At 37.4% G+C, this 25,583-nt stretch overlaps 2 protein-coding genes across 4 annotated transcripts; one reads left to right on the plus strand and one right to left on the minus strand.

Annotated features, from left to right (window-relative positions):
- Positions 1 to 4,378: 4,378 nt before the first annotated feature.
- Positions 4,379 to 12,373, minus strand: gmfb.L (glia maturation factor, beta L homeolog). The gene is given in 7 exon segments (NM_001095025.2): positions 4,379 to 5,075; positions 6,351 to 6,424; positions 6,544 to 6,626; positions 7,363 to 7,412; positions 9,050 to 9,099; positions 9,494 to 9,590; positions 12,335 to 12,373. Coding segments are annotated over 7 exon segments (429 nt in total). The 5' UTR covers positions 12,338 to 12,373; the 3' UTR covers positions 4,379 to 5,003.
- cgrrf1.L (cell growth regulator with ring finger domain 1 L homeolog) lies at positions 12,336 to 24,162 on the plus strand. Of its 3 annotated transcripts, none has more exons than XM_018229024.2 (6): positions 12,336 to 12,475; positions 14,124 to 14,263; positions 14,985 to 15,162; positions 16,506 to 16,653; positions 20,627 to 20,734; positions 21,809 to 24,162. In XM_018229024.2, the coding sequence occupies exons 1-6, from the start codon at positions 12,336 to 12,338 to the stop codon at positions 22,133 to 22,135; spliced, it is 1,041 nt and encodes a 346-aa protein (XP_018084513.1). In that variant the 3' UTR covers positions 22,136 to 24,162.
- The last annotated feature ends 1,421 nt before the right edge of the window (positions 24,163 to 25,583 follow it).

The raw sequence follows: 25,583 nt of genomic DNA on the forward strand, positions 1-25,583 counted from the left end.
TACCAGGTACCCAGTCTCTCCCAATACCACTACGGAGTAGCTCAGGTTTGTCCCGTGTCATCAGGTAAGCGCCACACGTGGAGTGTAACAGACAAAGGGGTGTCGAAAGGGTTACACCTTCTTCATAAGTGAATTGTGGAATGAAGGAATGATTTTAATCTAAACATGAGCTGATGGCCTTGGTTTGAATGGATCTTGGCAGGTTCAGCCAAACATAAAATTGTTAGGAATACTCAGTATGTGCAAGGAAATCAGTTTTCAATTGAGATTTAATTTGTTTTTCCATCTCAATCTTTCATAATCTGACCCTGTATAAAATATGTATAATGGACCTTACACACCAGACATTTTTATGTCTAATAAAAACCCCTACCCAGTATCCTACAAACCCCCCCCCCCCCCTTTATAGGTGAGAACACATTTAAGTGCCCCTAATCCTTTACTCGCAAACAAACAGAAACAGGTGAACATGGATGGATTGGCAATTTAATAGTGTGCTTTCATACAGAAGCTTTATTTGCAAACAAAAGGCATAGGTATTTCACAAATTAATTCAATAACGGCATAAGAGCATTATGAATGTGTCCAACCTAAAAGGAAAATTATAGTCTGCATTTATCAAGGATAAATATATATGTAGTGAATTGGGCATTTTGCATTTCTTATTAAGCACCAAATTTGTCACAGACGCTGCATATATTCATAGCAAGTGGCATTTAGGAGCAGAAAGCTTGTCAAATTGGCTGCAGCAGGAGCAGGCCTCAATGCGCCTTCTGTTACTATAATTATCTGAGTTACCTGTTAGGGGAGGCCAATTTTTCCTCAATAGAGATCCCTCCTGCATTCCTTGATATGATATTTGGGTGAGAGGGAACACAATGGGAATGTTCCCATACTTTTATCTCAAATTGCAAGTTACCTGTAACAAAAGTTCCCAACTTATTTTAACCTTTAAATTTCCACGTTACATGTTGTAACTGTTTTTTATACTTTAAGCAAAACAAAAACATTTATTGCAATAAAAGATCAGCTTTCTTTCTGCTGACAGATTTACACAGCAAGTAAACTTACACCAGGCTACATAAGTCTTAAATTATAGCATGCAAATGTTTCTAATTTCTGGAATTAAACAAGTGAAATGCCCTCAATTAACCTCATTGCTGGGAACACCCAGAAAGTATCGCTCAATCCTGTATGTGCCAACAGCTACACCCCTCAGTACCATGATTTGATCACTTTGACAAGAGGCTAGGCTATAGGTCGACATACTGCTTAGCTGCTGGAGTGAACAGCAAATTGATACACTGATGCACATTTGCACAACACAAAAGCTACATTAGGAATGTGTGAAACAACATATCAGAATTGCCAACATGCAATAACAAACAACCAATTATTAAAGTAGTTGAGATGAACAAATTTCCAGCTTTCTCATGGTTTTCATCTATGGCCACACTCTTGGTGGCTGGCTCTGGTTCATACGTCATGTTTATACTTTGTTTCCAAACAAGCCTTTCTAGAGGACATGCTCAGGCCAGCAAACAGAAGTTGCTCTTTTCATAATTGTATCTATATTTCTTATATATAGATATCTTCATCCCCAATGCTGTCTTATCAACACCAACTTTAAAAAATACATTTTAAATGCTCCATAGCAGTTAAACATATTGAAGTAATGTAAAAATGAATGAATAAATGTGGCATTTATCCTGTGAACCTGTAAGACATAAATTACACAAGCATATATGAAGCATCAGAATAGCAGCTATATGGATTGACTACCATCTGCCAGTGGTTAATCAGGAGCCAAATGCATAAGAGTTAGACGCAATTCTGTTGCAAAAGAGCCATAGACATAGTAAATAACAGCATAAAAGTCAAGGATATAGCACAACAAGCAGCACTTGAAACAGAAAATGCTGCCAATACATAGTAAACAACATTCAGGAATACTAATCATCCCCATTATCAACATCTCATTGAATAAATGTCACAACGATCTTGGAGAAATGATGCAAGCATGTCCATAACATGTAATCCCCAAGAGTCTTTAATAAGAGCATATATAATGTAATACCGGTTCTAACATTCACAAACTTAAATGGAATCAAAAACAGGCCTTTCAGAAGCCCTTCAGAATAGAGGATCCAAACTCTGTTATAAAGTAATAAAAGCAGGGAGGGAGGCCTGCAGTAATAATGTGGCCCCATTACTACGCTCCCACAGGAGACCCCCAATTATAAGGACACCTGTCAACTAGGCTTCATGGAAGTTGGCCCTTGCCAAGAATTAGAATGGGAACACGTTGGGTAAAAAATGCCCACAACCCTGATAAGCTCAGATCACAATTATGCCAGAATCCTATCCATGATGCCCATTTTACAACCTGTGAATCACTTGGTCTCTTGGGACCGGCCACAGGGCCCGACTGGAGTACCTCCTGTACCCCAGAATAAATGTAAGAAAAATCTACAGCATTTAGGGTCCGTCATCAATGATACCCTTTGATCAGTTTGAACAGAATGTAACTTATGGAAGCCAGCAGCATTTCTACAGCTTTTTCACAATAGAAACCTAAATGATTCACATTAGGCCAAAGTGCAAGTTTCGAATAAAAGCCCAGGACTACAGCCCTCAAATGACAAAGTGGAGTCATCAGGTGTGGTAGAATCAATAATTGCCCTACTATCTATTCTTGGTAAACTACGCATTTTAATAAATGGCCTATAACCCAAAAAAATAAAAGTTATTAAAATATAATGTACTGTTGCCCTACATTGGTTAAAATTGTGTGCTTGCTTCAGAAACACTTATATTTTTATGCTGCGTAGCCATGGAGACAGCCATTAAAGCATTAGATTTGACTCTTGTTTTTTTTTTTTACTCTCACAGCACAGCAGAATCCTATTGACCCATGCTAGCCATTAGATGGGATGGTGTTTTACTCAAGACCAGGAATCATTTCAGTTGCACTAAGAGCAAATGTGAATAATGTCAGGAAAAAAGTGCAAGCTGTAGATGTTTTAACAACTGTAAATTGTTTTATCTATCACAGTATTTCTATATCATAAGACCAACAGTAAAACACCAAATGGATTTAAAGGCAAATGTAAGGAGAAATCACTGGGAGCTGCCAAGATTTTAAAGGACAAGAAAGGGCCACTGAACTTGTATTCATAGATTGAAAGACTTGCTTTAATACCTTTAGTGATGCTCTGTAATCCCCTTCAAGTCATTTTCATGCTGTACTGTCTTGCTTAGGAAAAAAAATGCTGACTTGTCTGCTCCGAATCTCCCATGAGGCTGCCGTCTGAGACAAGACCGTGATTCTACGCAATGGTGTCCCCTTGGTAAGGGGAACATGGGCAGTATAAACTGAGTAGCAAAGACACCATGAGTGACCTCCTGGAATGTAAGAAAACACTGGCACAGCATGGGTTGCTTCTAGCAGGGAAATCCCTTGCTCATTTATTGCGGATGCAACGTTTCGGGGTGTAACCCCTTTGTCAAGCTTGACAAAGGGGTTGATGCTTGACAAAGGGGTTACGCCCCGAAACGTTGCATCCGCAATAAATGAGCAAGGGATTTCCCTGCTAGAAGCAACCCATGCTGTGCCAGTGTTTTCTTACCTTTCATGTGGATCTTGAGGTAGCCAAACGCCTCCTTCACTGAGCACCTGGGATTCGATTTGATTGGGAAGGCCAGGGTGTGCTAGGGTAATTTCTTTTCTGACCTCCTGGAATGCCAGCCTTCTGCTAAAAGCAGCCTTCACATCCGGTTACCAAGGTGATGCGCCAATTTAATGCACAAATTCAGTGGTCTGCAAGCAATCTGTTCATTTTCTCCAGCACAGATCAGAGGTTTGGGTCAGTAACACTACATTACAGTTATACATAACCACTACACTAGAGGAGGGTGCAATCTCTACCCGTGCACACACGCAATGGCTCCGCCATCTTGAGTACTTTGCCAGATGAATCATGGCAGCGTGAAAAGGACTTGAATAGATGTTTATTATTCAGCTGAATTTAAGCGAAGGATGCACTTTTCTAAAATATAAACAGCCATTAAGTACAACAAAGTGTTGTCTATCTAATGGGCACAAATATTAATAAAGCCTTGCCTTAAAGCACTCCCCCAGAATTTCTAGTTGCTTACCCCAGGGTTGGCGCTTCTCTTCTTTAAAACGTGGACCAGGCGAGGAGGGCTGCTTGTAGAGCGGCAAGTCACCATCTTCTGACTTGGGGAAATCTTGGGAAAAGTTCTGTAAACTGCATGCACACATCAACTGACAGAGCATGCCAAGAGGAGCAGAGGATGATTGCGATGAGGTGATTGCGATGAGGTGCCAGAGGCTGGTGTTATTTTTTTTTTTTTGTTTGTTTTTTTAAGATGAGCACCAGCCACGGGTAAAAGGTAAGCAACTAGAATCACTGGGAATGCCTAACAACTTGACACTACCCAGGGAATTTATCTTTGCTTGTCCTTTAATCCATTTGCAACCGCCATATATGCTGGGAAAGTGCTATAAGATTATGTACATTTTGCATACAGCACAAAAAATAGACATCACAAAGTCATTAAGATTGTTCCCTACGAAATAATCCACTAAAAATAAGATGAAAAATTACAAACGGCAATGTCCAATATTCTGAGAATACAGCATTACAAAACATTAGTGTTTATAGAATGAAATACATTTTTGAATAGAATAGTTTTAGTAAAGCAGTAAACATGTTCCAGTGATTTCAGGTATACATATTAATACAATATAGTGCACTGCTGCTAGAGAAGCTGCAGCGCACAGTACAAATAGCTAAAGGTATTAATCCCCATGAGTGATATTTAGGTCTTATTTTGAAAACCAGTGGGTTTCATGTGTCATAATTTTACCATCTTAATTTTGGTCAAAGTAAATTCTCCTGGAATGCAGATATCTTGTGTAAAAGTGAACTGAAAGTACAAAGTGAACACTTCAAGCTCTTTAACATAGAAAATACAAGTTAATGGAAGAAGCCAAGTTTCTCAGTTAGCCATTCTTCAGTGAGGTCTTCAGTGTTTCTGATTTCAAAAACCTAAAAATCCAGAATTTAATAAAGTTAAAAATATACATAGGCACAGTTACTAAATCACTAACACTATTTACAAAAACATTTAATTTTAAAGGCGACATATTGGATAAATGAAAAAACTCTAATTCTAATTTTGTAGGCAATTATGAGTAATATATGGTGTTATTTTTACACCAATATATGGTGTTACTTTAGTGCTAAAAATATTGTCCTTAAAAATAGCCCCTTTATTGGAGATCCCTATAGATGTTCACTGGTCCCTGTCCCAAATAAGGGATGGGTGTGTCCTAACAGTGCCTGCCAGAAGCATAGTAGGAGGGGGACAGCCAATCACAGCCCTGCAATCACACAAACACAGACAGGCTTCAGTTCCCTATCAGGTCCTGTTAGCCGCTGATTGGTTCCTGGTCCTACAGAGCAGGAAGTGGAAGGGAGTGATTGTTAGGGTTTTTGCAGAAATATTCAATAAATCTTTCTAGAACACTACTTTTTTAAGCACAATTCTTCTATATCTAAAGGAGTATTATGCACTGGTACATTCTTTTTATTTATTTATTTATTTTTTTTTTTTTTTACACAAAATGTCTTCTCTAAATATAAAGCTATAGTTTTATTCATCACTCCGTAATGTCATCCTTAAATTTATTAGGATGTAGTTGATGGATGCTTCTCTCCCCCATCATGCAGGCACGTCTACAGAGAACAACAAAACAAATTTCTTGAACAAATCAGTAGCATAAATGGGTTGTGTTGCCATATAAAGAGCATTATTGTGTGGCTGTAGTAAAGAACTTCAAGCCATACACGCAAATAAATAATATAGGGTATGAACTGAAACCGCTAGCAAGGGCAAAACTACAGAGAAAGCAGACCCTGCGGTTTCAGGGGGGCCTAGTAATGGGTAACCAATATATCTGGGAAGAACTGGTCAACTTTTGGGGCCTAAAGCTGAATTTGCTGTGGGGGCCCAGTAACATCTAGTTACTGCTAGCTTATTTTTACATATGAACAGATCACAACAGATGTTGTGACTGTCCTAACCTTCAGACTGGAATCCATTATGCAGGAAGTTTATCTTCAACTTGTAATCTAAATTTCTACCTAGCAAGGACCTAACATAGAGTAGTTTCACTTTCCCTGCTTAGTGCAAGAAATGGCAAAAACGCATAGATGTTCATGATTAAAATAGGCAAAGCATATGTTTAGTAAAAGCCCTGTTCATTATACAATTTTACCAGTGAATTAAAAAAAAGATTATCTATAATGAAAAAAAATCACCTTTGTGAGTTCAGCCGTCTGAACTAGCTTATTTTTGCTTCCTGCATACATCATCTGCTGTTCTGGTTTACATCCTGTGTTGACAAACCAAAAATAAGTTAGCTGACAACTAATAGCATAACGTTCTTTGATCAGTAATAAATAACCAATGACTAAGTAGAAGACAACTTCACAGAAAATAATACATGCTTACCTAAGGGGCTGGAGAAGATAAAGCACAATGGATAAGAAACTCTGCCATCATCATGTTGGTACTTGTAACTGTATACTATAAATGTTAACCCAGTTAAGGCAATTAATCTTCTATTATGACTCCAAACTGTTCATCATAGTGGTAGTGCCTATGTAATGCCAGTAATCACACTCTTTGCATTGCTGCCACAGAACAGTATTAAGAGAAAACAATGAAATAAGCAAAAAAAAAAAAAAAAAACAAACACCCAAAGCTGTCATATTCCCTGCTATTTTTGAAACTTAAGCTGACAATCAAATTAATCTTCTATTTTGGAAGAATGCACCTTTCCAACACACAGAAATAAAAAAAAAGCCTATTTTAAAGTTCTGTTTCAAATTAACTGCAGTTGAAAGCATTATCTCTTACTTAAAAAAAAATGTTATCTCCAAACCAAAGGTGCAGCCATTCCGTTTGGGGAGAAATCGTTTTTTGTTTGTTTGTTTTTTTTTTTAAATGCCCCCCCCCAGCACTATGCTACTTGCACCGGGAGGGAGTTCTCGGTGCAAGCAGCCATGTTGTGTCACTCGCTTGCGCATGACGCGCATGTGACGTCATGTGCCTGCGCATAACAAGCAATTTGTGGCACATTTTCATTATGCGCATTAGAGCTTCCTCCCGGTTCGGGTAGCGTAGCGCTGGAGGGGGGCATTTTTCTTTAAAAAAACGACGGTTATCCCCAATGCGGGAATGCTGTATTAGCTTGGTTGGGGATAACATTTCTGCCCAACAGGTGCCCTTTAATTGTGTCATGTACAGGTTAGCAAAACCAAAGGATATCTTGGTTGCCTCTCGGGAAGTTCATCTTTCAGCTCATCGGGGGATATATCCTAGAAGAAAGAATAACAATTTAAAAACAGTTTTCTGTTGCACTAAAAGTAAAGTAATGGCTACCCTGACAAGCACCATGTGAGAGTGACAAAGTGAGAAAACAGTCTTACTTTTATGTGCAGATTTGCCAATTTACAGAAACCACACAGATTTTTTGGTAGTTGTATGCTAGCAAAAGGCTGGACTCACAGGGGAAGTAATACAGAGGCTAGTACTAGTACAAGTACAAATAAATCCGGCCATAAGTACTGGCCTTCTGGGCTTTCTAGAATTATTGTTTACTTGCTTTTATGGTCCTTCAGTGCTGTTGGTGTGGATTACTTGGTGCGAGGCTGGGTACTTCTCAGTCATGTACCTGCTGATTGGAGTGATTACTTTTATATGCATACCCGATTGCAGTCCCTGTTTTAAAGGGATTGTCATAATTTTAATGCTTTCAGAAAGAGCCTGCACTGCACAGTGGAACTCCTTTGAGATAGCTATCATTTCTCCTATTTAATATTATCTGGAGGAGTCATGGTTCTTTCTCCTGCTTGGGTGGTATTAGTCATATGTACCACTAGATGGGGCATAGGAGTATTTTTAGAAATGCTAATATTTTGAGCTCATTTTAATTTATACAATGCAGGAACCTTATCCAGTCTTCAAGTAACCTGCTCCTCCAATCTTCATAAATCATAATGATGGCACTGAATTATTCTGGCACTGAAATATTCGGTGTAATGCACATTCTGTGTAAAGCTTATTCAGTTGTAAAAACTAAAAAAATAATAAAAAAAATGTATACAGGAAAGTATAATAGTCTGTCTCTGACATGTAGGAGCTATTTCCCCACACCCCTTAAACTCAAGAATCATCACCCCCTGCCTCATCATATTCCATTGTGAAATGATGGATTTGAGAACTCGAAGTATTCCTGCATTCCAGACAACAACCAATTCCAGACAACACCAGAGAAAACAGAGTTTAAGACCCAGAATCCAAAAGAAGTATACATCCCCTTTAACATTACATTTAAATCATCACTGATGAAAGCAATTCTGTTTATTTACATATAAATCACCTGTGTGTAATGAAGCGGTTTCAAACGCCTGTGGTAAAATACAGAAATATCAGGAAGTTTCAGCTTCTGGTGCCTGACAGCAAGTAATATGAGGCCCAAATGAAATTAAAAACCCATCTTTGGGTTTGTCCCTGACAAACACTGCATATCATCAGAAACACACCATCCTCAATGTGAAGTATAGTGATGGAAGTATCATTTGTAGAGATACTTCCTGCAGCAGGCACTGAGGGTAAAGTGTAAAATAATGCAGCAATACACAGTGAAATGTGTTCCAGCAAAACAATGAGCCCAAGCATATAGCCAAAACTACACAACATTAATGTCCTGAAATAGCCATGCCAGATCTTGATCCAATAGAGAATTTGTAGCTGGAAAAAAGCTGCTAGCTCACTATTCCCATACAATCTGACAAGAGTTTGAGCAAGGTACATCTACTAAATACAGTCTTGAGAGGTGTGTATAAATATGCAATGAGATATTTTGTCTTTTTTCATTATAATTCATTTAAATTATGAACATGCTTTACAGAAATAAATTTTTAAACAATAAACTAAAATAATATTAACATACCTCATGTTCCTCCTCCAGAACCACTAATCGCCGATCTTTGTCTATTTTCACTGCATGAAAACATACCATATTTATTCGATTAGTTAATGGGGCCTTGGAACCAGAAATGTCAAATATAAAGCTGTTTATACTGGCAATGTGAATATATTTTACATGGGGGTATACTTTTTCACATGACTGTACATTTGTACATGAGACATCATGAACTATTTGTGTGTGTTAAAGGTACCTGCAATGACTGGAGCTGTATTTGTATATGCAAATTTTGTTTACCCCATTGTTTTCAGGTACAGTGAAATGGGAATTAAAACTAACCCTTTAATAGGTTCACTTTTAGTACCTTGGCATAAAATGTGGTGGTTATCAGTGGACTGGCATATCATAACTGGCTTTTGTGTAGACATCAATACAGTATATGTTTAATGGAAAAGAAGATGATCTTACTAATAATAGCAGCATTGTTGGTTTCTTTTCGAAAGCGAAACTTTTTTAACTTCTCCACAAGTTCTGCATCCACATCACAAACAACCAGAGACTCACTCTGTAAATGTAGGAAGAGGAAGAACTAATGAAGTGAAAGTATGTTTCAAGTTCTACAGCTCAAATGTTTCAGTTCTGGCATTATTATGACAGTATGGGCAAGATTCTCTTACTCAAATGGATGTGCTATGAGACACAATAGAAAGTTTCAGAAGTCAGTCCCAATTTGTACTGACAGATCTTCACAAAGCCATGGGCATTTTCAAGCGAGAATCCCTAAAAGCACTGTGTAAATGTTTCGGCACTATATAAATACCAGGAATTAAACAAAAATCATTGGTGCTCTCATTTTGAGTGATTTCCACTACCAACACTTGGTGGTGGCAGGGAGAAGCTGTTTCCCATAGACCTGTGTTTTGCTATAGGATAAGGGCTATGGCACACACGACATTTAGAGCCACTCAAATCTCCCAATTTATTGGGCAAAATATTACCCGACAGAAGTTGAAAATGATAGAAGCTGCAAGTAGCTGGTAACCATTTTCTTATGGTGAGGTCACATGTGGCATTTTTACGTTGTGTCTTTAAAAACATGCAGCCAATTGTAAATAAGTCCTATTGAAAATAATGGAATATGTCCTATAGCTAATCCCATGGGGTGCCTGCGAGCCAACATCCACCATGCAACGCCAGTATTTGCATTTTTCAACAGAAACACCAATATGGCAAGAAAACCCATGAGAAGTCTATGGGATCTGCAGGTTTGAAGATATACTTCGCTGAAATATTATGCATATTTTCAATATGGCGGCCATACACTCGCGAGATGGATTGCACAAATACATTTGTATGCTGGTGACGTAATTACGTTGCATAATGAGGATCAGTGGGGCTAATTTTTTCACAAAAGTTTACTAAAATTCTTCCGAGTGGAATTGTGGGTAATGAGAAGAAACAGAAATGCATGTTGGGAAAAGAAAACTACAAGCTGAAAATTGCATATTATCCTGCGTGTGTGGTTTCATTGGTGTATTTACGCTTGTTTTAAAAAACACCACATTTGACCTCACCCTTACAAATGGTTCAGTTAGGTTTACTGCTAAAGTGTAAATCTATAGTGCAGTAAGGCTGTGAAAGCATTGTTTAAAGGGGAAATAAACGTCACACTATTAAGGGTGCTTTAGTTCCCCTTTGCAAGGAGTCTCAGTAAAAAAAACCAATGCAGATGGCTATATATCTCTCCTTTAAACAAATTAAAAAAAAAAAAAATTAGACCCACTGTGTCCCTCCATCTTTTGTCCTTCCAGGGATCACATGTTAATCAAGTACTCTGCAACCCAAGGAAATACACGGTTTTTGGAAATTATGACTAAGCGTAACTCTATGACATCTGAACATAAAAATCTTCCTGCTGAATTGTGGGCGTTGCTATCCAATGCATAGAAATACTAGGTGTGAGAACCTGAACTTCAAAGCTAATTTGGTGGATGCAGTTCCCCCATACAACCTACACAGAAATCAATAAACACAACTTTTCAAAGCACATTCCTTCTATATCTAAAAGAATTTAATGCACTGGTACAATCTTGTTTTTTTTCATTATAGGTCTCCTTTAAAGTTTTAAAGGATATTTTAAATATGTGTTTTTCTATATTCATCCAGCCTGAAAGCTTAGAGACAGAAACCTCACTGTTATATTTTTAATATTAGCCTTGGCACACAAAAAGGGTCATTTACTATTAACAGGCAAAGTCTCCCTCAAAGCAGTTATTGTTCTACCTTCATAGACTGATCACAGCTCACGTATGATTGGTATGGGTTACCAAACTGGGGGAAATGTGTCCAGCGCAGGGTTGCCAGGTTGGCGTTTTATCCAGCCAAGTGGGTTACTAATTTAAAGCCCAGACGGGTTTTGAAAGTACAAACTAGCCAAGGTATGGATTTGGCCTACTTTTGGGCCTTTGGCTGGTTTGTACTTTGGAAACCAGCCAAAGTGTTTTCCTTGCCCTAATGTGCCAAGCCTGTGTCTCCCAATGCAGGTTGGGTAATGTAGTTTTTGTGTAACAATTTGCCAACTGCCAAGTTTAATGAAAGACTACAATACCCAGCATGCAAAGGGACTGACTAGTGTACAAGTCAGGAATTACCAGACTGGCCACAGGCTAACCTGTTTTACCAATATTTATTGAAATTGTATATGTATTAGGGCCTTATGGGACCCCTATAACCCCCTTTGTAGTTATGCCCTTGTGACGGGCGAATCTGTCCCATTTTGCATCATGAATAATTTGAAAAAGGGGTATTTCCACATATATTCATTTATTTTTTCGACTTTTTTTTGCACGTATTGTGCTATTTTTGGGCTACTTTTAAAGTGACTCTTGGCTAGTTTTAGGCTGTTTTTTTTTTTTGCTGACTTTGGCTGTTTTGAAACCCTGGTTCAGAGGTAGAGGTAGCAATCCAATTGCTAAGCATTTAACCAGGCATTTACGTGTGGGGATAGTCTATAAGCCATGATGCTATTTAGCAATTGATTGCAGGCTTGCTTTTATTAATAATAGATGACACCGTCACTATAAAGCGTGAATACTTGTATCAAGGCGTGGGACGTGACTTTCTCTGTTAATTGCAAGCAGGGCGCTGATGTTGCTGATCCCAACCCACAGCCAGACAAACTGGGACTTTCCAACCCTCCGGCTATATTTCTTATTCCTATCAGGAATCTGGCGGCGCTGGGAAAGAGAAGGCGCCCACCCTTATGACGACTACAAGTAGCTGCTCAGCTAGTGGCACTTACTAACTCACCATGTCCGCACTGCTAGTTTTGCCTTGTAACCTCGGACTGGCCGCGCTAATGCCAATGCACCACCGCCCGATTCAGAGCCGCAGAATGTCACATGAGCAACACGCCAGCCAATCAGCAGTCTATATTATGTCATACGGGCGGTAAGTCGGAGCCAGTAACGTCACCCGAAAAGAGCCGCGCTCTGTGGCCATATTTGGTAATGGCAACATTGATTAAAGTTGAGTTCAGCCGTAGTATAGTTTATGATGTGTCAAATGGCATAGTAGTGGAAACCAGTTGATAACAGTGTTAACTCTGATGAACAAAAACATACTTTCGTCCATAATACCCTGTGTGTAATACAATCGGTATTCTTCTTGTAACACATAATAGTCCGCGCAAGCCTTTATATCTGTTTTTGCCTAACCACACGTTATTATCCATTCGCGAAGAAGAATTTTGTGGGTTTTTTTTAACGCCCACATCAAATATGGTTGCCTGTTATTGGTCGCTTCCTTACAGTTGCGTTCCGCTGCGGTGACGTTTCCTGGCTACGGTAACTCGTATAGACCAAATGATGCTAAATTGTTTTGCGGCTTCTTTGTGGGAAAATAGATAGTAGGTGCTATGCCGACTTTATTGCTGGCCACATTATACGAATATTCCCCGCTGTTCTACATCACCGTGGTGTTTGTCTGCTTTGTGGTTACTTCTGGCTTCGTTCTGGGATGGTGAGTGTTGAGGGAGGGGCAAGGCTTGCAGCTGTCATACCTCTATAGCTATCATAATGTATAGAGATGCGACATCGTATGCCACGGGGGGCAGCAATGCCTCTATATATTATTCTCCATTATGTCAGCCTAAGGAATAACCTCTTTGGTCAGTTACTGATTCGTACAGGGGGATAAATGATCTGTTATCTTTATGTTACAGAGGTACCATTCTGCTTCCCATTACTTTAACCATTGGAGGCTTTTGGGGGGGGGGGGGGTGATAGCCATTTTGAAGGTTGTAAACAATGTATCTGGTAAACGCTGGATTACTAAAAACTGTAAATAATCAAAGAGTCTTGGGATGACACAGAAAAATGATGTAAATATATCTATTTATATATCTAATATAAAGGAATATTTTGCTTCTGAAGCAGGTGCCTGTGGATTACTCCTGCAGAATCCCATTATCCTAAAACTGCAACAATGTATTCTAGTCCTCACACAAACTGTCTCATGGTGCGTATAGCATCAAATACTGTATTGGCTCACAATTTTTTTTTATCTTGCTGTGTTACTGTTATCTGTGCTTGTTTACTTATATTTTAGTAAGTATGTCTGTCCCAGGTGCATGGGCAGGGAAGGATGTACTCTACTTACCTCTATAGAACACATTTTTTAGACTTAATGTAGACCAGTCAGCTCATGGTCAGTAGGATTATGATTTTACTCCCAGGATGGGAAGATTTTTTTTTAAACTAGAACAATATATTTAAACTAGAACAATATAATGCAAATATACACTATTGCTCCTTATATATACACAATATTTTCTGGTGAAAGAGTTTACCCAGTTTGTGTGCCATTCTTTGCATTTTGGTTTTCCTGGAGGCATGCCCAGTACCAATATATTCTACTAGAGGAACGCTTATACACTCAACTGAATCCACAACATCTGCATCTTATGCTATAATTCAGTTCTCTTATATAGGAAACTGTGCTTGGGTACAAATGAAATCTCTGTGTTATGCAGTGTACTAGTTAGGTGTCTATCAACTGGAAGAATTATTATTTTTTAAAGTGTGTTTACTTGTCCTAGGTTTCGTTTGGATGTTCCCGTTATTCTGAGAAACTCAGAAGAAGCATATTCTACAAGCTTTGTTTCCAAAAAGCAGATGAGGCAAGTGAAGAATCCTTTTGGCTTGGAAATCACAAATCCAGATGTAGCTTCAGTAACAAGTGAGTTGCTTAAAGCTATGCAGGTATTGTTGACTGGTTATGGAGTCTGCTTTTCCACAGTCAGTGTGATGGGTTTTCAGCACACCATAATAATTCAACCTATACCACAGTGTGTGTATATATATATATATAGTCCACATGCATGGTGCACTCCAGTAAAAAGTCAGTTCCTGCCAAGGTAGGCTTGCACACTTGTGTCCCATGTACCATAATAGGTATGCCAGAAACAGATGCACTCTGTGACTTCATAATGCCGTGAACAAGAAAATAATATTTATTGACGTCATGATGATGTCATACTGTGAATTTAGGCACCATTCCTTGCATTTAAACTTGGGGACCAAAACATTGACAATAAATATCACTTTATTGTTCACTACATTATGAAGTCCAGGAGTGCGTCTATTTCTACGATACACACACACATATCGATAGATATGAACATATCCCGCAACTAATACCCTAATTATTATTGCACTGTAAATCTCCAATTTGCCAGAAAACTATTGTTGTATCCTTAGTACACCCCAGTGGTTTCTCAGAGTGAAGGAAGGTAAATAGGACTGTAGCTGTTACTGTTACCACCCATATCTGGAGGGCACTTGGTAGGACATGAGTGACAAACACAAGGAATGTCAGCATTGTGATTTTGAATTGTTGCACTTGATTATTTATGATTACTATAACTAATAATTTACTTTTTTTTCTATTTTGTGTGTAGGTGGCATATCATTAACCCCAAACTGCCTGGAGAACTGTGTCCTGACCTATTACTGGGGTTGTAGTGTTCAAAAGCTCCAAGAAGCTTTGCAGCATCACTTGTATTGCTTTATAATCAAAACTCCGACAGCACTGGAAAATGCCCTCTTTGGGGAATATCTACATAAAGAGCAGCATGTGTATCCTTCACTTTTCCAACTACACTTCATATTTACACTCTGTTTTGGGGGTTCCAATGAGAATTGCTTTTATATGAAAGTTTGTCTTAAAATTTGATTTTCCAAAGTGTCAGTGATAAACTACATGCACTGTTTCTTTTTCAAGGGGATATTTTTAGGTGAAACTGTTTTGCATTATGATTTTTTGTTCTGCATAGCAATGATCCTTGCTTACTTTTGTAAGGCTATTTTGAACGCAGCAGGTTATTGGTAGGAGTGAACAGAAAATGTACGGGAAAATAAGGGAAATAACTCTAATAACAATATTGCAGTTTAAGACTAGGGCCACATAATATCGATTCTCTGCAGGTAGAGAATCTACTGGCCGACTGCTCCCCTTTTCTTTTGCAGGCAATATGGATTTTGGTGGGAAATGCAAAATGTCACGTTTCAGGGCCGAAATCCGCAAACGTCTGCCTGCAACGCAGCGGGTAGTTTCCTAGCCTAAAATAATCTGTTTTTAATATGATGCGCATGTATGTATGTGTATATATTGTATAACTATACACACAACCTCCAACTCTTCTGGCTAGAGGGATTATGTAAATTGTTGTTCAGCAACTGGGATGCTGGAGGTTCATGTACTGTGCATAATGTAATTCTGTCTTTTTCTGAACTACAAATCATATCATCTTCCAAATGCTATTTTTGGAGGTGCTGGAAATGTAGTTTCACCACACCTAGAAGGCTACACAGTGGTGAAACGTTTACTGAACTACAGCATGCCGATACTTTGTAAAGGATTAAAGGGGTAGTTCACATTTAAGTTAACTTTAACCATGTTATATAGTTTCCTCGTAGCCACTTTATTTGTTATAATTTTTAAATTATCTTTCTTCCTCTTCTGCCTCTCCAGCTTTCACGTGTGAGTCACTGGACTCGGGAGCCAAACTCAGTGATGCTACATTTTTTTTATTTCTTATATTTCTATTCAGGCCCTATTCATATTCTAGTCTCTAATTCAAATCTCTGCAACCAGATCGCTGCTGAAATTCCAAACTGGACAGCGGCTGAACAAAATTCTAAATAATTAAAAAAAGCATCATAAGTAAAAAGTGAAAACCAACTGCTAACTATTTTACAACATCACTACACCTTTAAAATCTAACCATAAATACAATAAAATCACACTTAACATTTTTGCATAAAGCCACTCAGTTGGACCACTTTTCCATCATTTACTCTTCCCTGTGTAGCTGCTAATGCCAACATGTCCGTCATTCTAGGTCAGCTTTTCTTTACCCTATTGCACATTCTTTACTTGCCTTTCAATCCAAAATGAAGGGTTTCCTTAACATAAATAGCGTCCAGAAACATGACAAAGAAGAAATATTTACCCAGTTGCCACCTGACAGCCAGTTAAAGGATTTTGGCCCCTTGCCACGGACACGTTACCCACTTGTGGCATTTCTAACACTGTCTGATGAAGAAGACAGGGAGTCATATGATATTGTAAGTCAGTTTTTGCTATAATTAGAGAAGAACAAGGACATGCATACACATGCATGTCAGGGAATTGGGGCAATACATAAATCAGAAGTAAACTTAGAGTGTTAAGGGGCGCTCTTTAGTGCTCACTTAACAAGCTCTTGTGCCTCAGGGTAAGCTGTGGTCTGCTGTTTGTGCAAAGTACAAACAAATGGCTTTTTGCACTATGCACATTGCATTCTGCATTGCAGGTTACTCCTAAAAACTCCTTGCAGATAGTTCCCTGGCTGGGCATAAAGCGAAAACATGAAAAAGTGCTTTTTCAATATAATTTGACCTTTGGCACTAAGGACAGAAGCAATTTTTTGTCTTGCCCTAAAACCGACATTGGCCCATTCTAAATGTAGATATACATATGTAGATTGTGCAGTTGGCTTACATTTTCTGCCTTTTTTCTGCAAACACTGTAATTGCGAGGACATGATATTTTCATTCCTCCTCTTATCACATTTCCTTAACAGGATATTTTTGGAAATTCCCCACCCTCAATGATCTGTGTCTGGCATATATCATCCTACCCTGAGAATGCAAAAAAAGCCCCTGCACTCCCTGCTGCCACACACAGCAGTTTTGTAAGCCATGCTTTAATTTTTAGTTTAAAGGGCAACTGAACATTAAATTGACTTTTTTGACTGTTTACAGAAATATGCAGGTAGAGATTACATTGATAGGGCAATTTCATATAAATGTAAGGAATACATTTATGGCTGTATCTAAGACAGGGTTCCCCAACCTTTTGAACCTGTGAGCAACATTCAGAAGTAAAAAGAGTCGGGGAGCAACATTAGCATTAAAAATGTTCTTGGGATGCCAAATAAGTGCTGTGATTGCCCATTTGGTACCCCCTATGTGGACTGTCAACCTAGATTGACGCTCTGTTTGGCAGTACACCTGGTTTTTATACAACCAAAACTTGCCTCCAAGCCTGGAATTCAAAAATAAGCACCTGCTTTGAGGTCACTTGTAGCAACATCCAAGGGGTTGGAGAGCAACATGTTGCTCACGAGCTACTGGTTGGGGATCACTGATCTAAGATAAAGTACAGATGTATTCGGGCAGTGTTGCTCAGATGAAGTCAAATGGATTTAGCAAGTGTTTCAATGCAGGTTATAGAAGGAAGATCAGAGGAAAAATTACTCCTAGCCAACAAATGTTTTTGGTGAAATGAAAAGTGACTGTTAAATCAAATTAAATCAGAAAAGTGGTAAAGAGGATAACTATAATAAAACAAATTTGGTTTTGGAAAAGTTATAACTCAGGATAGTACAAAAAGAAAATTGGAGTGGAATGAACACGTAAGGATCTGGGTGTCATCTGCACAATGGTGGTACTGCAATCAATATCCTTAAAAATGTGAATAAGAAGAACTGGGGACCTGAAACACAACCTTGGGGAACACTAACAGAAGAGAGGGAGTGAGGAGGTGGTGGAACCAGCAAGATAAGATTTATTTCAATCAGGAAAGAAAGATATCTTGAAGGATGACTATGGACCTTTTATATTTTGGTAGAAAGTCACTCTGTGAATGAGGATGAAAAAGTAAAAGTGAAATGTTGAAAAGGTAAAAGTGCACGGCAAAATAGCATATGCTCAGTTGCAACAATGTTGGCAGAACTTTTATCAGGAGTTGGTTTTTTTTCTTTTTCTTTTATGGACGAGTATAAGTCACAAGCTTAACATCATCATGCCCAATGCCAAGCATCAGCTGGTATTGTATAATGATCAATGGCACTGGATTCAGGAGCAGTGGGTTCATGCTTCACCATCTGCCAATCTTTCACTTCTTCCACTGGTTTCTTTGGGGGTTGCAAGTTAAGTTAGTATGGGTTCGAATTTTAGTGAAAAATTGTAACAGTTGGTGGACTCTTGATGCTTACCTCCCAACTATCCCTACTGAGGTGGGCCAGCCATATTAACTGAGAAGAACAAGTAGAAGGTTTTGGAGATGATGGCATTTAGGGTGAATTGGTGGCATGATTCTTTTTAACTTGGCACAACTAGGCTTGAACATTAAAAGGGATGCCTCCTGAAAAAATACTGGCTGCCCTTCTTTTCAGATATTTTATGGTGTTTCCCAAAGTCTACAAGCAGCAGATTGCAATCCCAACTGATAGAACAAAATTTACTAAAATGTTTGGATTTTTTCCAAAAACAACTTTATTCTGAATAATATTTTTCATTCTTTAAAATGAAATAAATACAGGTGCCTCAGCATTTGAAACAATTCAAGCTTTTGCTTGATTTGGGAGCAGGTTGCAGGTTGTCTCTGATCTAATGCTGGACTGTTTGTCTCCCAGCTTGGCTGTTATGGGCCATGAAACATGAGATATATTATATATCCACAAAGCTTGGCATTCTGCTGATTAAAACATTCCTTAAAAGTTAATCACAGCAGGAGAGTTGGAAAATTATCAAATTAAACAATATTGAGGTGGTTTCCAGTATGTCTAGTTTGTTCCAAGCCTTCTAGTTACTTGCCAGTCTTCATCAGACATGATACTGTTCCAGTAAGTAAACTTATATTTAATGACCAGAAACGCTTCTGTTTCCCTGAGCAGCATTATCTGCATATCTGACAAAGCAGTGCCATTAGGAGCTGGAGCAGCTGAAATGTATGTAAGCCAGATACTACTGTATCATTCCCTCGAGTCCTACATGCAGCATTCACAGAGTACTTTGTTCTTTTACCAAAGCAGTCATAACATGACTTATATGTAGTCCTTACCTGAACCTTACACTTTATATTTAGCTCATAAAATAAAATGGGTGTGTACTTTCCAGCCAAGTTTTAATGTATGGTATATTATATGCAGACAAAATTTTGTGTGTTTTTTCTGATCAAAAAGACGGGGATACTTTCTTTCTTTTCTCCTATATAAAAATTTAAATACTGACAGAATCATTTTTATATATACGAAGATACATCATTCCTTTTTATTGAAATGGAGACAAAATCTGTAAACGAAAAAAAATAATTATTGAATATATATATATATATATATATATATATATATATATATATATATATATATATATATATATACACACCCCATTCATAACTTGGATTTCCATTTCTTTTATTTTTAAATGGATGCTATCTGTGTGCTACTCTTATTTTTTAGACTGATATGTGCATATTAGCCTCCATTTAAATAATAGTTACTTTGCTGAAATCAGGATAGTTCTATGAAATTAGGTAGTTTTTTTTTTGTAATAACGGAAATATGAAATATTTCATTTTTCTGCACCCTTCGTGCCTTTCAGACAGGATCTCAGACTATTGAGCCTAAAAGTTAGGATAGCTAGACTCTTCATCATATCCTTTTATTTAGTAAATACGTGTGTGTGTAAAATATATGTATGTATATATATATATATATATATATATATATACATATATATATATATATATATATATATATATATACATATATATATATATATATATATATATATATATATATATATATATATATATATATATATATATATATATATATATATATATATATACAATAGCTGGAAAATACATGACTAGTTTGGGACCTGTGTATGGAAGATAATTCTGGCCATTCATTTACAAATTGCTACTCTTCAGTCATTCTGATTCATGCCACTACTTCTGGAAATACATGCCCAAGCTGCATATTGTAACTTCTGTATCCCTTCCTCTGATTTAGACTGTAAAAATAATTTTACTTGTATTTGTATGGTATACCTTGCATGCATTTCTGCAGAGGGAAACATTAAAATGGTTTGCTGACCTTATGATATTTGAAATACTTGATCAGTTTAAAAAAGTATGAGAGAGAGACAAAACCAGGGACTTTGTCTGGAAACTAGGTTACAACTTTTCTGTTTTGTGTTCATTTTCTCCATTAAATAGTGCTATAGATCTAATCACCAAATAACACATTACAAATTCCTTTCATTACAGGTATCAATGCTGGCTGTGGTTCATGTACCTGACAGAAGTTACAGACTATCCTGTAGAATAATGTACCAATACCTGCTGACTGCGCAAGGACAGTTTTATGACCTTAAGGTAAAGTATTAAATGAAATACTATGTAGTTCTGGCAAGACTATTTGGAAAATTGTTTGGGCAGACATTTGGGTATCCACATACAGGTAAATTCCAATAGGCATTTAATATTGATGCCTGTCATAGGCATCATTTAGATTTGTGGTGTCAAAGGCTTTATGACCTGATGATATTAAAGGAAAAATAAATTTTAAATTAGTGCGGGGGTTCCAAAATGTTAAGCACCCCCCCAGTGATTATGATGCACTACCTGATACCCCAGGCCAGTGTTCCTGAACGCCAAAAACTGCACTAACCCCAAATATTTCTGTAGAAGATCCTCTTCTCTATCTTCTTTGGCATTTTTTGTTCCAGGCAGGCACCTACACACAAGAGGGCACATGCCTTATGCAGTTTTCTGCTAACTGTAGCACCTGCTCTGGAGGTAAGTGATTATAATCACTGGGGGGTGCCTAACCTTTGTCATTCCCCCAAAGATTTAAACTTTAGTTCTCCTTTAATTTAGATGGGGTTGTTTAAATGTTTTTTTGTAATGCATTCCTAACCTTAGTAAATACAAAAAATACCTGGACATTCTTAATAACCTTTCTCTTATTAGCAGGAGATTTTGAGACTGTTATTTGAGCTTGCTAAATGAAAAGAAAGATATTGTATAGCTTATGATGCTGATAACGATGATAATGTTGTACTTAATCCAGGGTTCTGTAAGGGCGTCAGATGGACCTTTGTGGAACCTTTTGTAGGGTGGGGTATTTATGGGAGTATGGTATTGGACTGGGATGGCATGTTGACCAAAGACTGGTCGAGGCTGGTAAATCTGTTCATCATCTGGAATCATTGGTAACATGAATGAAGAGACCCGTGAGCATATAGGAGCGAGTGAGATGAACTCCATCTTAGACTTGCCTCCATGAATTTCTAAAGAAAATTAATTTAATATAATTTTTTAGACTGTTTTTACTGCTTATAAGAACGAAAATTGTATTTATGAACAGTATTTATTGCGAATGATTTAATGAATTCAGATATGCTGGAAAGATGATCAAATTTCAATGTTTTTTTTTCCCACCTTTAGCAACTGTTCATGTCTGCAAATGACAGCCAATTACAATCTACAAGTGCTTCATTCTCACATGACAGTACTGCAGATAAAGACCTGCTGGAAAAATTTGGACTCTCCGAGGAGGAAGTGCAGGAGGACACTGCCAAAGACTGTGTTGTGTGTCAGAATGGCAAAGTGAACTGGGTACTTCTGCCCTGTAGGCATGTATGCCTGTGTGATGGATGTCTAAGATTCTTCCAACATTGTCCAATATGCAGACAGTTTGTTCAGGAGTCATTCCCATTATTTAGCCAATCTTCACCAACAAGTGATAGCAGTTCTCCCATTCAAGAAGACTAGCCAGTCCCATGTTTTGGTAATACAGGAATCTGTCCTGGAACTGTTATCTAAGGTTGAGTCACACAGCAATGATCCACCGGCAGAGTGATAAAGTAAGCATGTGGTGACACTGTTTTTGATGAACTGCAACTACCCGTCTCTTTCCACAGTTGCTTTACTTTTAACTTCAGTAACATAATTTGCAAAATTTTACACTTACATAATAACCCATGTATTGCCTTTGCAATTATATTTTTGCATAATTTGCCACGCACTTTATAATGCAAGTTACTTTTAATTTGTTTTTACCACCCCCCCCCCACATTGGAACATTATTATTTAAATTAGCTATTTTTTATCATGATAAACCAGCAATAGAAAAATATTTATTAATTTGTTCATTGCTTCATTGCTTATGGAGTGTGATTTATGTACCTACAATATACTCCACCTAGTGGAGGGCTGTAGCCGTATGTTTATGTTTATTCAGCCGACCCAACCCCCTCCGAACTCATACATCAGAGTTAGATGGAATTTTTTTATGCGCCTGAAAACAATGTGTAACCCTTTGTGCATTGGACTTGTGCTAGATAAAACTGACTGTGGTTTTGGAAAGGCTAAAGGGACACAGTGCCTGAAACCTGCCCCCCTTATTTTAATGCAGACCAACTTAATTAATTTAACAATTATCTCCCCTAGATTTCTAGTTAATTATGGCCTTTACAGACTGTCACAAAATAGCCGACACCCTGTGCAAGCAAAAAAAAATCTAAAGCCTTTTAGAAAAACCAGTTTTCCCACCATATCAATTGGCCACACACGTGATCATACAGTGCAGTCTCTGTGTTTTCTATCAATTATTTTAAACAATCAAAACCCATTGGCCAAAGTACACGCACAAATGGCAGCAGTTCTTCTGTGGTCAGATGATTCAGTCTGAGCAGATTGATCAATGGCCAGTATAAGTTACTAAGGGGGTTATTTATTAAAGTCCGAATGCCCAAAACTTGAAAAGTTCCTGTTTTTTTTTACTATAGAATCCAGATTTTATTGAACCCTGAGGACAATTCGAATTTTCATATGATTTTCACAATTTTTTCAAGTTTTTTCTTGATTCAAATTTTTCTGGAAAATGTATTGATAAATAAGAGTATATTTCATAAAAAAATTAGATAAATTAGGATTTTGATAAAAAAAAAAACCCTAACCCCCCTTACATATTGCTAAAATGGAAGACAACGTCTATTCCTTTACTTATAAATGGCCGGTAACATCTGGAATCGAGTGACAAGAGCTATTAGTTTGGTGGTTATTGTGGTTCACAGCTCATTATCATATTGTTTTGTTTTAAATAAATAACAGATAACATAGTAATATAGTTATTTAATTGTAAAAGAAAATAGTTTATTCAAAACATTTTGACTGGCTTGATCTTTTTAGAATTTAAAGATCACTTAATGGCAATGAACTAATATATGGCATTTATCAGATGTGGCTCACTGCTATACATAGTTACATAGAAGATTTGAGTTTAAAAAAGACCAACGTCCATCAAGTTCAAGCCTTTCAAATAAACCCCAGTGCACATATATACACACACTCATACCTATCATATATACATTCACATATGTATAACTATATATAACTATCTATACTAAACTAAATGTTGATCTTAAGACCATAATAGCCTTGGATATTATTCTTGCTAAAGAAATTACCAAGTCCCTCTAAAAGGCATTAATAGAATCTGCCATCAAAACATCAACTCGCTGGGCATTCCACAACCTTCACTGCTGTGAAGAACCACCTACACTTGAATTTGAAAGTTAAAATGAAAGTTCAATTGCTCATAGGATGGCTTCTGGTGCATTGATCTTTTCTACAGAAAAAAAGTCCAGTTATCTCTCTATAACATCCTCTTATGTCCCCTCACAAGCACATTTTCAACAGAGAAAACAACCCCAACCTACACAGTCTACCGTCATAATCTAAATCTTCTATCCTATTTACCAGTTTAGATGCATGTCTCTGCACTCTCTCCAGCTTATTTATATCCTTCTTAAGGACTGGAGACCAAAACTACACTGCATAATCAAGATGAGGCCTTACCAGAATCCTTGCGAGAGACAAAATTATGTTTTCATTTCTCGAGTTAATGCCCTTTTTTATGCAAAACAATACTTTATTATCTTTAGTAGCCACAAAATGACATTACCTAAAGTTACACAGCTTGTTAGCTACACATATCCCCAAATCCTTTTCAATTAAGGAAACCATCAACATACTAACATTTAGTGTATAATTTGCATTTATATTATTTCTAACGAAGTGCATAAACTTGTATTTATCATCATTGAACTTCATTTTCCAGTTTGCTGACTAGTTTTCCAATTTGATCAAATAACTTTGCAAAGTGGCACCATCCTGCATGTATCTAGTAGAGCTCTCAAACTGGACATTTAGAGGCAGATTTATCAAAAGTCGAAATTCGAATTCATTTGAGTTTTTATAAACTCTCCTAAACTCCCATAAATTTCACCAACCAAAATTCATGAAAAAGAAATCTAATTTTTTTTCAAACTCGGATGAAATATATTGACCCGAAAACTCGAATTGAATTAAAATCATATTTGATTCAAATTTCAAAAACTAGAATGTCAGGAAGGCTGCAAATAAAAAAAAAAACTCAAAATCGATCCCTGGATGTCTCCAATTGACTTAAACAGCAATTTGGCAGGTTTTAGGTGGTGAATAGCCGAATTCGAGTTCTAAAAGGTCCATAGTATGATACATCTCGAAAATCGAATTCGAATTTTGTTAAAAACTCAAATTGAATTTGAATAACTCCCTAGTCGAATTTCTAATTCGAATTTTCAATTTGACCCGTGATAAATCTGCCCCTTAGCGTTTTTCTTGAAAACTTTTCACCACTCATACGAGTGGCTTCTTCAGTTCAGCACTCATGTAACTTATAGTTTTGCACAATCAAAGGCTATTGTGATACTAAACTCTAAAGTAAGTATAGATATGGGTGTATATATAATGTATGTAAAAATATGAAGGGGTGTGTGTATGGATGCTGGGTTTTCATTAGGAGGGGTTGAACTTGATGGACTTTGTCTTTTTTCAACCCAATTTAACTATGTAAATATGTAACTACGTAACAATTTAGTATCATCAGCAAAAACAGAAACCGCTTTACAAAGCCCACTTCCAGGTCATTAATAAACAAGTTAAGAAGCATAGGACCAAGGAAAGACCCATGTGGTACTCCACTAACAACACTGGTCCAATTAGAAAATGTTCCATTTACCACCACTCTTTGTAGTCTATCTTTTAGCCAGTTCTCTATCCAGGTACAAATACTATGTTGTAGGCCAATTTTACTTAATTTAACCAGTAACCTTCTGTGTGGCACTGTATCAAATACTTTAGCAATGTCTAAATAAAGCACATCCACTGCCATCCC

The sequence above is a fragment of the Xenopus laevis genome, chromosome 8L (assembly GCF_017654675.1).
Source record: "Xenopus laevis strain J_2021 chromosome 8L, Xenopus_laevis_v10.1, whole genome shotgun sequence".
NCBI classification, from domain to species: Eukaryota; Metazoa; Chordata; class Amphibia; order Anura; family Pipidae; genus Xenopus; species Xenopus laevis.

Coding starts and splice junctions, on each gene's coding strand:
- cgrrf1.L (XM_018229024.2), top strand. CDS start 12,336: ATGTCCGCACTGCTAGTTTTGCCTTGTAACCTCGGACTGGCCGCGCTA. Junction 14,264..14,984: donor AGATGTAGCTTCAGTAACAA/GTGAGTTGCTTA, acceptor TTTTGTGTGTAG/GTGGCATATCATTAACCCCA. Junction 20,735..21,808: donor GACAGTTTTATGACCTTAAG/GTAAAGTATTAA, acceptor TCCCACCTTTAG/CAACTGTTCATGTCTGCAAA.